General features: G+C 37.3%; 1 protein-coding gene across 1 annotated transcript; it reads right to left on the reverse strand.

Moving 5' to 3' along the window:
- Positions 1 to 2,090: 2,090 nt before the first annotated feature.
- Positions 2,091 to 11,919, reverse strand: LOC117298910 (26S proteasome non-ATPase regulatory subunit 1-like). Its single transcript, XM_033782288.1, has 16 exons — positions 11,792 to 11,919; positions 10,865 to 10,908; positions 10,229 to 10,302; positions 9,737 to 9,800; positions 8,687 to 8,792; positions 8,040 to 8,242; positions 7,231 to 7,308; positions 6,831 to 6,965; positions 6,140 to 6,288; positions 5,777 to 5,852; positions 5,160 to 5,294; positions 4,189 to 4,530; positions 3,742 to 3,853; positions 3,078 to 3,154; positions 2,648 to 2,707; positions 2,091 to 2,315 (listed from the first exon to the last, which is right to left on the reverse strand). The coding sequence occupies exons 1-16, from the start codon at positions 11,808 to 11,810 to the stop codon at positions 2,091 to 2,093; spliced, it is 1,899 nt and encodes a 632-aa protein (XP_033638179.1). The 5' UTR covers positions 11,811 to 11,919.
- Between the last annotated feature and the right edge of the window lie 63 nt (positions 11,920 to 11,982).

Raw genomic sequence — 11,982 nt, forward strand, 5'->3', positions numbered from 1 at the left:
TTCTTTTTTTAATGAAGCAGTTTAGAACCGTGTTTAGAACCCTGTTCTTATTTTGATTCTAATCTTTGCTCATTTTGACTCTAGTCTTGTACTCATGATTTTGTCCTCGTGCCTTGACGTCATCTGGACACCATGTTTGCAGTAAAACAATACAAAACACAGATGTGGCATAAAGCCTGAACATCAGAAATCACTAGGCTCATAAATCACCAGGTACCAGCCTTGAAGCATTGGCAGTATCCAGCCAGATGTACCTGTGACCTCGCCTCCAATTCACACATGTACGAATATTACACTTGATTACATACAAATGCTATGCACACACAGCAGAAGCAGACGTTTGTGAGTACAAGTAACCCAACTGCTGGTGTATGTAGCTGACAAACTACGTCACTTCATAGTGATAGACCAATCATAACGCAGAAATTAAAAGCTTTACGTCACTCCATGTTTATTCACTGATATCATTAGGCATGCAGGCCTATATACTCTGTTTTTTGAAAGGGCAAGGACGTTAACGTATTTCTCCGTGTGCAGGGAACCCTATGAGGAAATCGTCAATTTCAACTGGATAGCATTTCAAGGACAGCAAGGCAACGCCCAGGGGGCATGGAGTAACATGCCTGGGCATGTAGGACCAGCATCAGTCAGATATTGCATCTTCTTTTGATCTCTATTAAGGGTGCCCTACTCCCAATGAATAAAGGGCTATCACAAACCAGACTCTAGATAGAAATCCAAACACGAGGGGACAACTCAATCTCTCTCTTGAAGACGAGCAGAGTATACTGCTTGAAACATCGAGACCACGCCATCTCTTTTCAGAGCCGACACTCCCACAAAAGAGATTTAAACATAGTTGTTCCTGCAAGTTAACTATTTATTTATAGATTGTACCTACTCAGCAGGACACTAAAGATGGAGGTTTAACTAGAGACAATTCCCATAAACAAAATAGACGCTACGCCTCTCGCCTACCATGCTAGTAAATTAACAACCACCATGGGTGCACCAACCCTGAATGTCACATGTGTACAGATTTGATAAAGTCTATCGTTCAGGTCAACTAATTGCATATGTGACAGGTGCGAGACTTGTGTTAGACAAATATGGTGCATGGCAACCAGTGAGAATGAATGTGCGTAATGTAGGATTCTGGCTGGCTACCTAAACATTTATGTGATTTGAGGCATTGCATTATGAGGTATCAATAAATATTTGGTTTGCGATAACACCATGTGTGTGTCTACTTGCCAGGTAGAGTTTGTTCTTTTAAATGCTTATTAAGACAGATCTAAGCTGTGCAAACTTATATGTTAAGTTGTTTTATTAAGATTTATATCAGGTTTTTAAAATAGTTATTTATTTCAATGCAAGTTCGCCCAAAAGAAGGCTAAAAGCAACTCTTGGTAATTGGGTACAAGAAGAAAATATTTAAGATGAAAAAAACTTGGGGGAGATGAAGGTAGGAATTGATGATCCTCTTAAAACAGTCCAGATTGTATTATGGAGGGATTATGCACCAGGCAAGGAGTTCCAAAGAGATACAGTAAGTGGAATAAAGCTGTTGGAATGACTCCTTGTTCTACATCTCAACAAAGCAAGAGTGTATGGGTGAGAAGAAGAAGAAAGCTTGGTTTCAGGCTCAAACATCCTTCGCCAGGGCCCAATTTCACAGAGCTGCTTAAGCACAAAATGTAGCCAAGCCCAACTAAAGTATGCTAACCAGAATAATGTTACCAGCCATAATACCATGTCACATGTACAATTTGTGACTGGTTTCCTGCTAATTACTGCTCAGCAGAATATTTGTAAGCAATATTTTACTGCTGAAGAAGCTCTATGAATATGGGCCTAGGGCTCAATTTCACAAAGCATGAAGATTCATCTTAAGATGACTTGTCAGTATTACCATAGTGATTTGTATTGTGACATCACACTTTGCTAATAGCAACTGCCATTGATTTGCAGTTAAGATCGATCTTAGCTCTTTGTGAAATCTGCCCAGGTCAGACACACTGGTGGAACATTCATCATGAAAGTACCTGTAGAAAAGAAAGCGAGGCTAGCTACAGAATGTCAAGACTGTCTTACCTGAACAAGATGAATCCAAGGGAAGTAACGGCAGCCCTTCTTACATCATCATCTACGTCACTGACGGCGAAGTGAAGAAGACGTCTTATAGCCTGGTTGTTTCCTGTACCGCAGTAAGCCAAGGCTATGGTGTACATACCAGAGCGCCTCAAGATGGGGTCCTTGTCCCGGGAGAGGCTCTCGATTAGAGTGTCTGCTTCCTCAAGACGTCCGTACATCGTCTGAAGGAGAAGAAAAGAAAACACTTAGAGATACAAGCCCCATCACACCGAACTCGTTCTCGCTCACTCTGAAAAAATGTAGCAGAACAGGCCTACGCTCGGTTCATACTTTCTGCAAAAGCTTCTTGCATCACAATTACAATTGGAAAAACAACGCGTACCGATTGTTGTGCCACCAAAATTCTCTTCGCCAAGCACGGTAGTAGCAACTTTGCTACTTAGTGCTTTTAATACAAATCGATGTAAGGGCAAAAACAAAGCTACATTCCATATTTCTGATGCGAAATGAACATCTATTGAAGTAAAGCTGTTTTGCAATCTGAATGACTCACCAGAGCAATACCAAGACAAAGACCTCGTAGAATCTTTTCATGCTGAGTGTCTTGAGCATACTGTAACAAAGGGAACAAACAAAAACAAGAAATCAGCAAAATACTTCAGTTTCCAGTTTTTGTCTGGGGTGAGAGTCAAACTTGACCAAAAAAGCCTGAAACTTGGATCCAGATCTTAGGAGGCTTGCGAGCCCGAAGCCCACTTACATACATTTATTTTTGGTTTTAAAAACCCTCTGAAGTACTGGGGTTTTATATGGATTTAAGCTGCATGTTTACTTTAATATTATTATTAGTATTATTATTATTATTATTATTTTTTTTTTTAAGGGGGGGGGGTAACAAAAAACGTGTTTCCGGTTAAAAACTGAGATTTCACATCCCTGAGAATGTTTCCATTTTGAATGTGAACTATTATTGGTTTACTTACGCTGACCATGTCTTCAATGGCGGAGGCTGACTTGGATCCGATCATTACGAGACCCATGGCAAGACCTGCTGCTTCACCTAAAATATCAGAAAAAAATAATCAAGAAATCACTCAAAATCAGCTCTACTTTTCTTGATTATGGATTACCTGACCAGCCTTTAGAGCCTTCAAATAATGCCATGTCTACAATGGCATCTACATTGTATGGCTGCATCATTAACTGAACATAGGGGCTATTTACCTTAAATTTTGATTTTTAAAACTTGAATGTTTTCATAATTTAATCTGTAGACTGAAGAACACATTGACGCCTCAAATGAACCAATTATTTCTGGTCTCCAACATCATTAGTTTTGAATGGCTTCACCTGGCTTAAAGAAACCACTTTGTAGTTTGATCAGGAATGAAATTGACAAAAATGGCCAGCTGGGTATTTTTTATTTTTTTTCCATTTGTTAATATACACATATGAATTTTGATTTTGTCCCACCCACCCACAGTTTTGATTTTTTAAAGAGCGTCTATTCTGAATAGCCCCTTAGCGACAGCAGGTGCCATAAGCAGACATGGTCAAAGGCTCAAAATCTTATAGTCTGGTGCTTATTAATTCAGGAGTAACTTCAATGTACTTTTGGATGTTGGCTTCAGGGAATCAGACACCTACCTGTGACTGCATCATCTTCATAGAGATTAAACTTCAATTGTTCATAAACGTCTTGTCTGGCTGTACCCATTGCTGCAAGACCAAGGCCTAGACAACCACCATGCCTCACCATCTGTATGAATAATTCATTAGCATCATGAATATTTAATACTAAAAGAACAATTAAGCTGAATAAACATTTCGTTCTTGAATACATAATAATAATTGCAACTTCTAGAAACAATATTCTGACAACCATAATAGGTGTTTTGATTATCAAAAAATCATGTTATGGACGTCGCTAATTATCCTTATGATTTGACGTCATCCAAACAGAGTATCTAAAGTAAAACAATGCAGCTTTTATGCGGCATCTTCTTTTAGTCTCTATCGAGGGCCTCCTACTCCTAACGCATTTAATACACATTGCAGGGGTAAAAAAATTGTACTGAATTAATTCCTACTTACGTCAGTTGATGCTTCTTTAAGCTGCCCAAGTAGATACTCGATAATATTAGCACCGTGGTTAGCGTGAATCAATCCAAGTGCATATAACCCACCCCCTTCTTGATACGCACTGCCTGGTCCCGTGTCCTTAGGGAGGTACGTTGACATCAGACTCAACGCTTCTTTCTCGTGACCTCGATGTATGACACCTAGACTCGCTGTGGCTGTGAACTTAGCCCAGTTGGTGGCTCGGGATAACCAGTCTAAGTTGTCTCTGAGGAATGAATCACATGTTGTTCCACAATGCATGAAGGAGTTGGCGATGACGGTAGCATTATGACAGACAGAGTTGCGTACAACATCCTGAAAATAAGATCATATCAAAATGTACAGTCAGGTAAAAATTTAATTTACAAAGAGTTCATCAAGTACTTCTCATCCTGATTTAGTACAAGTATTAAGGCCGAGTCACACTGCAGCGATAACAAAAACGATAACGATGCAAAGAGAATGCATTCTATTGGTTGAATCGCGCAGTGCAGAATATGCCCATGCTTATCAACCAATCAAGGGCGTGCTTTTTTAACATTGTCATTCTTGTTATCGAGGCCTGTGTGACCAGGCTTTTACACAGAAATACTACTATCATTGATAAAAAAATTTGGCAAAAATATTTGTTTTTTATAAATATAGAAATAACAAAACAAAACAGCCAGGACAATAAACCAATGGCACATGTCTGGAATTAACTTAACAACAATGACTTGGATATTTTCATGTACAATGCCACTGGCTAAAATTAACACTGCAAGAATGAGTGTTTGTATGTACAGGTGCATGACATAATAATAATAAAAAATAATTGGTTCTTTCTCAAATTCTCAATTGGACACAAGTACAAAAACCAGGACTCAAAACCAAATCTCTGCTGATTACAAACACTAGAGCTTGTGTCCAGTGGACGTGACCGCTCTACCACCATGCGCCCTTACCTTTGTATTCTTAAGAATCTGAAGGTCTGTTTTGTTGCTCCTTATAAGAAATTGAAGATGGATTGCGATGGAGATACTTCCACTTAAGATCTCCATGAGTTTACTCAGACGATCTGCGTACACTTTATCATCTTCCTGCGTCGATAAAATAATTGTTTGGTTAAAATGAGACGAGGAATTTTCATCCCCAACAAGAAGTCTGTCTTTACAGAACAGAAACCAAATGTAGCCTTTAAAAATTACTGTATTTATTGAACAAAGTTATATTAATTCATATGATTTAATTCCATTTCCCAGGTGTGGGGTGACAAAATCAATCCATTAAAGGCAATGGACACCATTGGTAATTACTCACAAAATATTTAAGCATAACAACTTACTTGGTACTGAGCAATGGAGAGCTGTTAATAGTAAAAAACATTGTGAGAAACTCTGTAATAGTGTTTTTGAGAAAGTGGTAATTTCTCACTTCAATATTTGAATCTGAGGAAGACTTCAGGCCTTAATGACGCCTTTCTCAGGAATTTAGAAGCGCACAAATTTGTGCAACAAGGGTGTTTTTACGCATGCAGGCTTTATGAAATTAGGTGTATTCAATATCTATTGAAGCTACTTACCAGTTCAGCAGATGGGGGCGTATCTGCAGGTGTGGGAATGGTCTCTGGTTTCTTATCCTCTGTTTCCATATCTTCACTGATGGTTACAAAAAAAGGCAAATTCTTACTATTCCAAAAACCGACAGGAAGAGGGCTTCAACACTAAAATTGTTCAATACACTTTTTGTATAGAACTATTCGTATTCATATTGCTGAAAATTCTGCAAATGTTGTCAAAATTGCTGCGGAAATGGGGACGTTAATGACATTAATGACGTGCTGGCAGCTCATTGTTTTATAAAAAATAAAATATAAATCTACACATACAAAGACTGACAATAATCCTTCTCACTAACATTATCAACTCAACATGACTCAACATACCCTTCTTTGGTCTCAGCTTCCGTGGCTTCACTGGATGCCTCAGGGAGAGGTCCAGAGGACCGGAGCGAACCCTGTACCCTGGAGAGAAACTGCTGAGTGGCGCTGGCGTACAGATCAAACCCGATCTGGTAAGCCATCAACGTCTGGTCCTGGGGGATAAGAATCAATTCAATGCTTCAAAAAAAATATGATTGCCTTAAGAAAAAGTTAGTTTGACCAGACATGATACTTGGTCGTTGGGAGAAAAGTAGAAACATACTATTGAGCGACTTGAATAGACTTTTCAGGCAATTGAATCACAAGGGCAAAACAAATAAAAAATCAGACTAAAGTCTTCTGACAATGACTACAGCAAGCTAGTCGAAATGTTGACCAATTAAGAACTCACTCCGCAGCAGTGAAGTTAATAACAAGAAGTCCTCTCGATCCACTAAGCGGAAGTAGTAGTCCCGCCCGGTTTCCTACCTTCAGCAGGACAGTTCATTTCAGAACTAAGAAGTCTCCCGAATTCCCAAAAATCTACTCAGCGGTAGTAGAATATTAAGCAAGACAAGTTATCTGAAGAATATGAACTACCCAGCAAGTAGATTGATATCTCACCATGCAATGCCTCAAATCGCATGATTGAAAAAAGTGTTTTAGGGAGACAACATTATCGCTGTGATTGTCCCACTAGCATTGACCCACTCACCGAGCTTTCTTTCATCAATTTGCTAAGGATATCTGCAACTCCTTGTGCATCATCTAGAAAGATTAAACACTGACAGACGTTGATGTAGTCGGGTACATGTAGATTCATGTAGAGGCGCAGTAAGACGCGTAAGACCTGGTGGTAGAAATAGTCATAAAGGTTTTTACGACAAAGCTTCTTGCTAAAGGGGAGGTATAGGTTTGGTTATCACTCTTAAAATGTATGGCGATAAAAATTTACATTGGTTAAAAGTACAGTAGCTTTCAATAGTTTAAGTCATATTGAGATTCATTTGACTCTGAAGTAATGTGGTTATTTTTTTTAAATATCAGTAATTTATACCCAAATGTGAAACTGGGCCCTCATAATGTACCTATGTAAACAGAAGAAAAATACAAACCTCATTTCTGAACTGTTTTTGTTGCAGGAGAGACATGACCACTTTAAGACTGTAGCTAAGCATACTGCTAACGTCCACCTACGGAGAAAGAAATAATAACAGTATTACTAATATAATAATATAATAATAATACAGTTTTCATTGAGTGTCTTAGGCAAGAGCCTCAAGGCACTTCACAGGTTAAAACAGAAGAAAAAACCTGATTGAGATTGGTTATGGTTAGTGCAGCAGCTTCTGGTCATATAAAGCAATTTCAGAATTATTTCACTTCGAGGTAAAGTGGTTTTGGAAAAGGAGATCCATTTCTATCCTCCAAAACTTGAATTTGAGAAACACTTCTGTGCTTCTTGCTGATTATTCTTCCTGCTTAGACACAACCCATCAGAATTTTTGGCAATATCTCAAAAATGCAACTACCCTTTTGAAATGAAATGTTCACAGGTTAGTTTTATTATATATATTATCTACATTATGGTCCAGTAACCCTTCCTTTCATTCTAAACATCCTTTGTCCTCGCCACTTCACTCCTATTGGTTCATAGCCACCAATATTGTTTCTGAAATAGGAAATTTGATTGGCTGTTATTTTCCCGCTTCTTTCTGGATCCTTTCCTTAATCCCTTTCCCCCTCTCTTTTTCTATAAATGGATATGTATTTGTTTGTACTTGTTTTATGCCTCTGAAGAAGGTCCGGATTGGATCGAAAGCTAAGGCCATCTACCCTATTCATTATTATCTACATTTATATAAAACGTTTTACAATCAAAAGGTTTCAAAACCCCCCAAAGAATTAAGCGAGAGAATCTTACAGATTGCATGATGGACTTTTCAAATGAGTCGATCCGACGGGTCTCCAAGGCGATCCCAACGACCTGCTTGAACTCTTGGTCGTCATAGCAACGCTGAAACATCCTGTCCACGATGCTCTCAAGACGAGGGTCGATGTCTTTGGTGTCGTCTGTATGTTCTAAATTGTGCACTCTCAGCTTCGTATAATGATCTATGCATTTTGCTGTTGAGAGAAAGGTACAGTATTCCATTATAAACACATTTTCACTTTGAAATTACTTTTGCTGCAATTTTTGGAAAAAAAAAAGTATATTACTAGGGTTAGGACCTTAATTCGGATAACCAAAAACAATGCCAAAATTCATTTCCACATTGCCTTAACGGTGAAATGAAGTTGACAGTAAAAAGGAAGAAACAAAAACAAATCAAACCAAAGTCTTCCTTCTACATTTCCTTGAACAATAATCTTCTCTGACTCATTTTCTTGAGACATGACCAAAAAGATTGTAGTTTGGTTTTGTTAATCCTTCTGGCTTGTAGTTGTTGTGTCATTCCCAATCAACTTTCGGATATAGTCATGTGTTTTAACGCTCTTTCCATCAAGTTCTCAACATCCTCCGCAAACACTACATCTCCAAAGCATTAATTCTGTTAATTAGTTACTTACATATTGTTGTGTCAACGTATTCTGATGATGTGGTGACATCAAAGAGACGACCAGCTCCGAGAGCATAGGTTAGAGATTCCTCAAACCCTCCAAGATGGTAGTAAACCTGAAACAATAAAGACGTCATGATCTTATCAATTTAAGTGAGGGACATAGATTAGTTTTTGTCCACATAATGCTGATTTAAAAGCCAAATTATAAAGAAAGATACAATAAAAGTCACACGTGAAAGTTTCAGCTGAATGCAGTGTCTACTTGCTGATAAAACAGCAAGATTAGAAACTGTCAAGGTATTTCTTAGGAAATTGACTAGAGTTGGACTTGAACCTGCAACCTCTGGATTCATATGCTGGTGCTCTACTAACGGAGCTATCTATCTCCCTATTTTGTCAATATAATAATAACAAATTCTTATATAGCGCATTTCACAATAACCGTATCAATGCGCTTTACATTAGTGCCCTAGTCATAGGGCCAATAACATCCCTTTTAATGTTTCTCAGCTCCCTTGGGAGTATACAACCTGGGCAACAGTTTATCTCGCTCCAAAGGCTTTTTCATTCACAATATCAACCTCTACCTTCGCAGGTACCCATTTATTCCCCTGGGTGAAGAGAAGCAATTATAGTAAAGTATCTTGCTCTTAAAGGACAAAAGTGTCACGACCGGGATTCGAACCCACACTCCGGTGACTGCACCAGAACTTGAATTTGATGCTCTTAACCACTCGGCCATGACACTCTATTTACTCTGAATATATTTATTCAGAATTGCCAGTCAGAAGCTGTACAACCCTTAACTGTCATGTAGCCAGGGATTACACCCAAGTTTACGATATAACCTAGGAATCGGTAGCAGCAGAGGGATTGACCCACTCAAGGAGATGAGACTTTTTATAACTTAACATCTAAAACAGGGATTATTGGAAAGATGATTGATGAGAGAATTTGCTTCCAAGATTTGTGTTTCCTTCAACTAGTAGGAACCACCTCCCAAACTGTAAACGTTTAAATAGTTTCAAAAAAACTGAAAGTATATCTCCATAGTTACCTTGGAAGCAACCAAAGCGGCCAGTTCTCTCTCAGGAAAACTTTGATCTTCATAAAACATCTCTCTGTCAATAAATTAACAAATCAGTTTGTCAACATTTCATGAAAATTAAATGATCCAAGACTAAAACAATAAAGTAATTACACTCTGTGGAGTTAAATATTGAAATGTGCTGAATGTGAATTGTTAGTGTTAAAATTGTTAGACTCTTAAGTAAAAATAAAAGTGAGTTACAAGAAGAAAAAGTATCATCACTGGGTTACAATTAGGCAATAACAGTGTCCCAGTGTTCCCTGCATGGTAATGACCTTGGTTCAGCGGTTGGTGACGACTGGGTCCTCTCACTGTTATTGCCATTTGTATATGTAACTTTACTTTTTTATAATTAAAAACTATAAAAACAAGTATTCTACTAATCAGAGTGGATAACCTCTCCGAGGTATTCATCAATAAATATCATATCATTCATGGAAACATTTTCTGTGATCTCACATTTTTTCGACAGCATCTGCAATCTCTGCCCAGAAGTCATCCACAAGCTGGTTCAGTTTGTCGAGAGCAAAAATCTACAAAAAAATTGGGGAAAAATTAGTTTGCAAACACTTAATTAAATAATAACCACATTTTTAGTGATTTTTTTTTTTACATATTTTACATATATATCAAGGTTGAAGATATGATGATTTCAATAAATGAACAAATTAAAATTAAATTACCTTTGGAATTTATTTAAAAATTAATGACAAAATTGATCTCAAAAACGCTAAAACTACGTGTACCTTTCAGGCCCGGAGGCTGATCATTTAGAGGGCAAGGCCATTTTCGTTTTTCAAAGGGCACTTCCATTTGAAAATCTAAAGTCTATTGCACACTTTTGAAGGGGCACCAAGGCCAAAACCAGGGCACTGGAGGTCATGACCTCTGTGTAATTCCCCCTTTGAGATGAAATTTTCACAGGTTAGTTTTAGTGTATAATTTATGTAGGATTAATCAATCCAAACAGTTCCAAATACCAAGGGTACACTTTGCATAAAAACAAGAATTGCCTAATCAAGAAAACAACTGTTTTAAAAGAAAATAAAAAGTGGGATAAATTAAATAGTAAACCAATTTTCCAAGAGAATTTACCTGCAGCTTTACATCTGGCTCATCCAGAAGTGAAATCACCCCGCCTGAATATAAATGAGACAATAAGATAAAAACAAACCATTTAACCAACTGTGACAGTTGTTGTTGATAAAACAGCAGAACAAAAATTAAATATTAACTTTAATTAGTCACAACATCTCGAAACAGCCTTCCAACAAGTCAAACAGCACTTAACTTTAAACTAGTCTAACTCAAATTAGTCTGAAAATTCTCTCAGAGAAATGTCTGTATCCTGTCGTAACTATTTCCCCTAAAAACATATTTGTAATGAAATAAATAAGTATCTAATTTACTCAAATGAGATAATCTGTAGGGTAAAAATTAGTGAACAAGTGGTGGCAGGATGCAGAAATCTATCAAATCATATATCATTCATAATCATAGAACCAGCTTTACCATCATCATCAGAATACTTTACTGAAAAGTGTTTTTTTGTTTATTTTATTACATTTTTCATATATCCTATATCAACTACATAGTTATAAACCACAAGGGAATCCAACACTATTTAATAAGGGGGTAAATTTTAAATAATTTATTTTTTTTGGGTCAATTGATTTAATTATGTTTATTCGCCAGTTGAATTCTTTGTTCAACTTCAATTCCCAAATTAAATATTTCCTTAAACTTTACTTGATGTAAAAAGCACAAGTAGTCTTTAAATTAAGCTAAGTTTAATTTAAAAAACTAAATTGCTTTAGTTTTGAACGCAAATAACAACCACCACGAGAACCAACCAAACAGGCAACACACACAAGTTTGGCATACCGCAGTACACAAAGTGCATTGTTAATTTCAATGACTCAGCTTGATACGGCGGAGTAAAACAACACTTTATCAACTCAAATTACTCAAATTGTAAATGCATATAAATAATTGAGAGAACAAAATATACGAGGCTCATACCTGCTGATGTCAACTTCATCTTTGGGTTGTATGTGAAGTCCACCAAATTGCTGAAATCTTAACTTTAATACACGCTAGTTTTTGCTCAAGTTTCCATGAGTAGCAGAAGAAAACCAAAATGGTGGTGAAACTAACCAAAGTACGCCTGTAGAGGGGGCTAGAGATTTTGGATAATTTCTGTAAAGAAAGGT

This window comes from Asterias rubens, chromosome 13, assembly GCF_902459465.1.
Source record: "Asterias rubens chromosome 13, eAstRub1.3, whole genome shotgun sequence".
Classification (NCBI taxonomy): domain Eukaryota; kingdom Metazoa; phylum Echinodermata; class Asteroidea; order Forcipulatida; family Asteriidae; genus Asterias; species Asterias rubens.

What these genes read in the sequence shown, in the direction of transcription:
- LOC117298910 (XM_033782288.1), bottom strand. An exon ending in TTAAAGAAGCATCAACTGAC is followed by an intron (nt 3,854 to 4,188) that starts GTAAGTAGGAAT and finishes TTATTCATACAG; the next exon opens with ATGGTGAGGCATGGTGGTTG. An exon ending in TGAAGATGATGCAGTCACAG is followed by an intron (nt 3,155 to 3,741) that starts GTAGGTGTCTGA and finishes CTGATATTTTAG; the next exon opens with GTGAAGCAGCAGGTCTTGCC.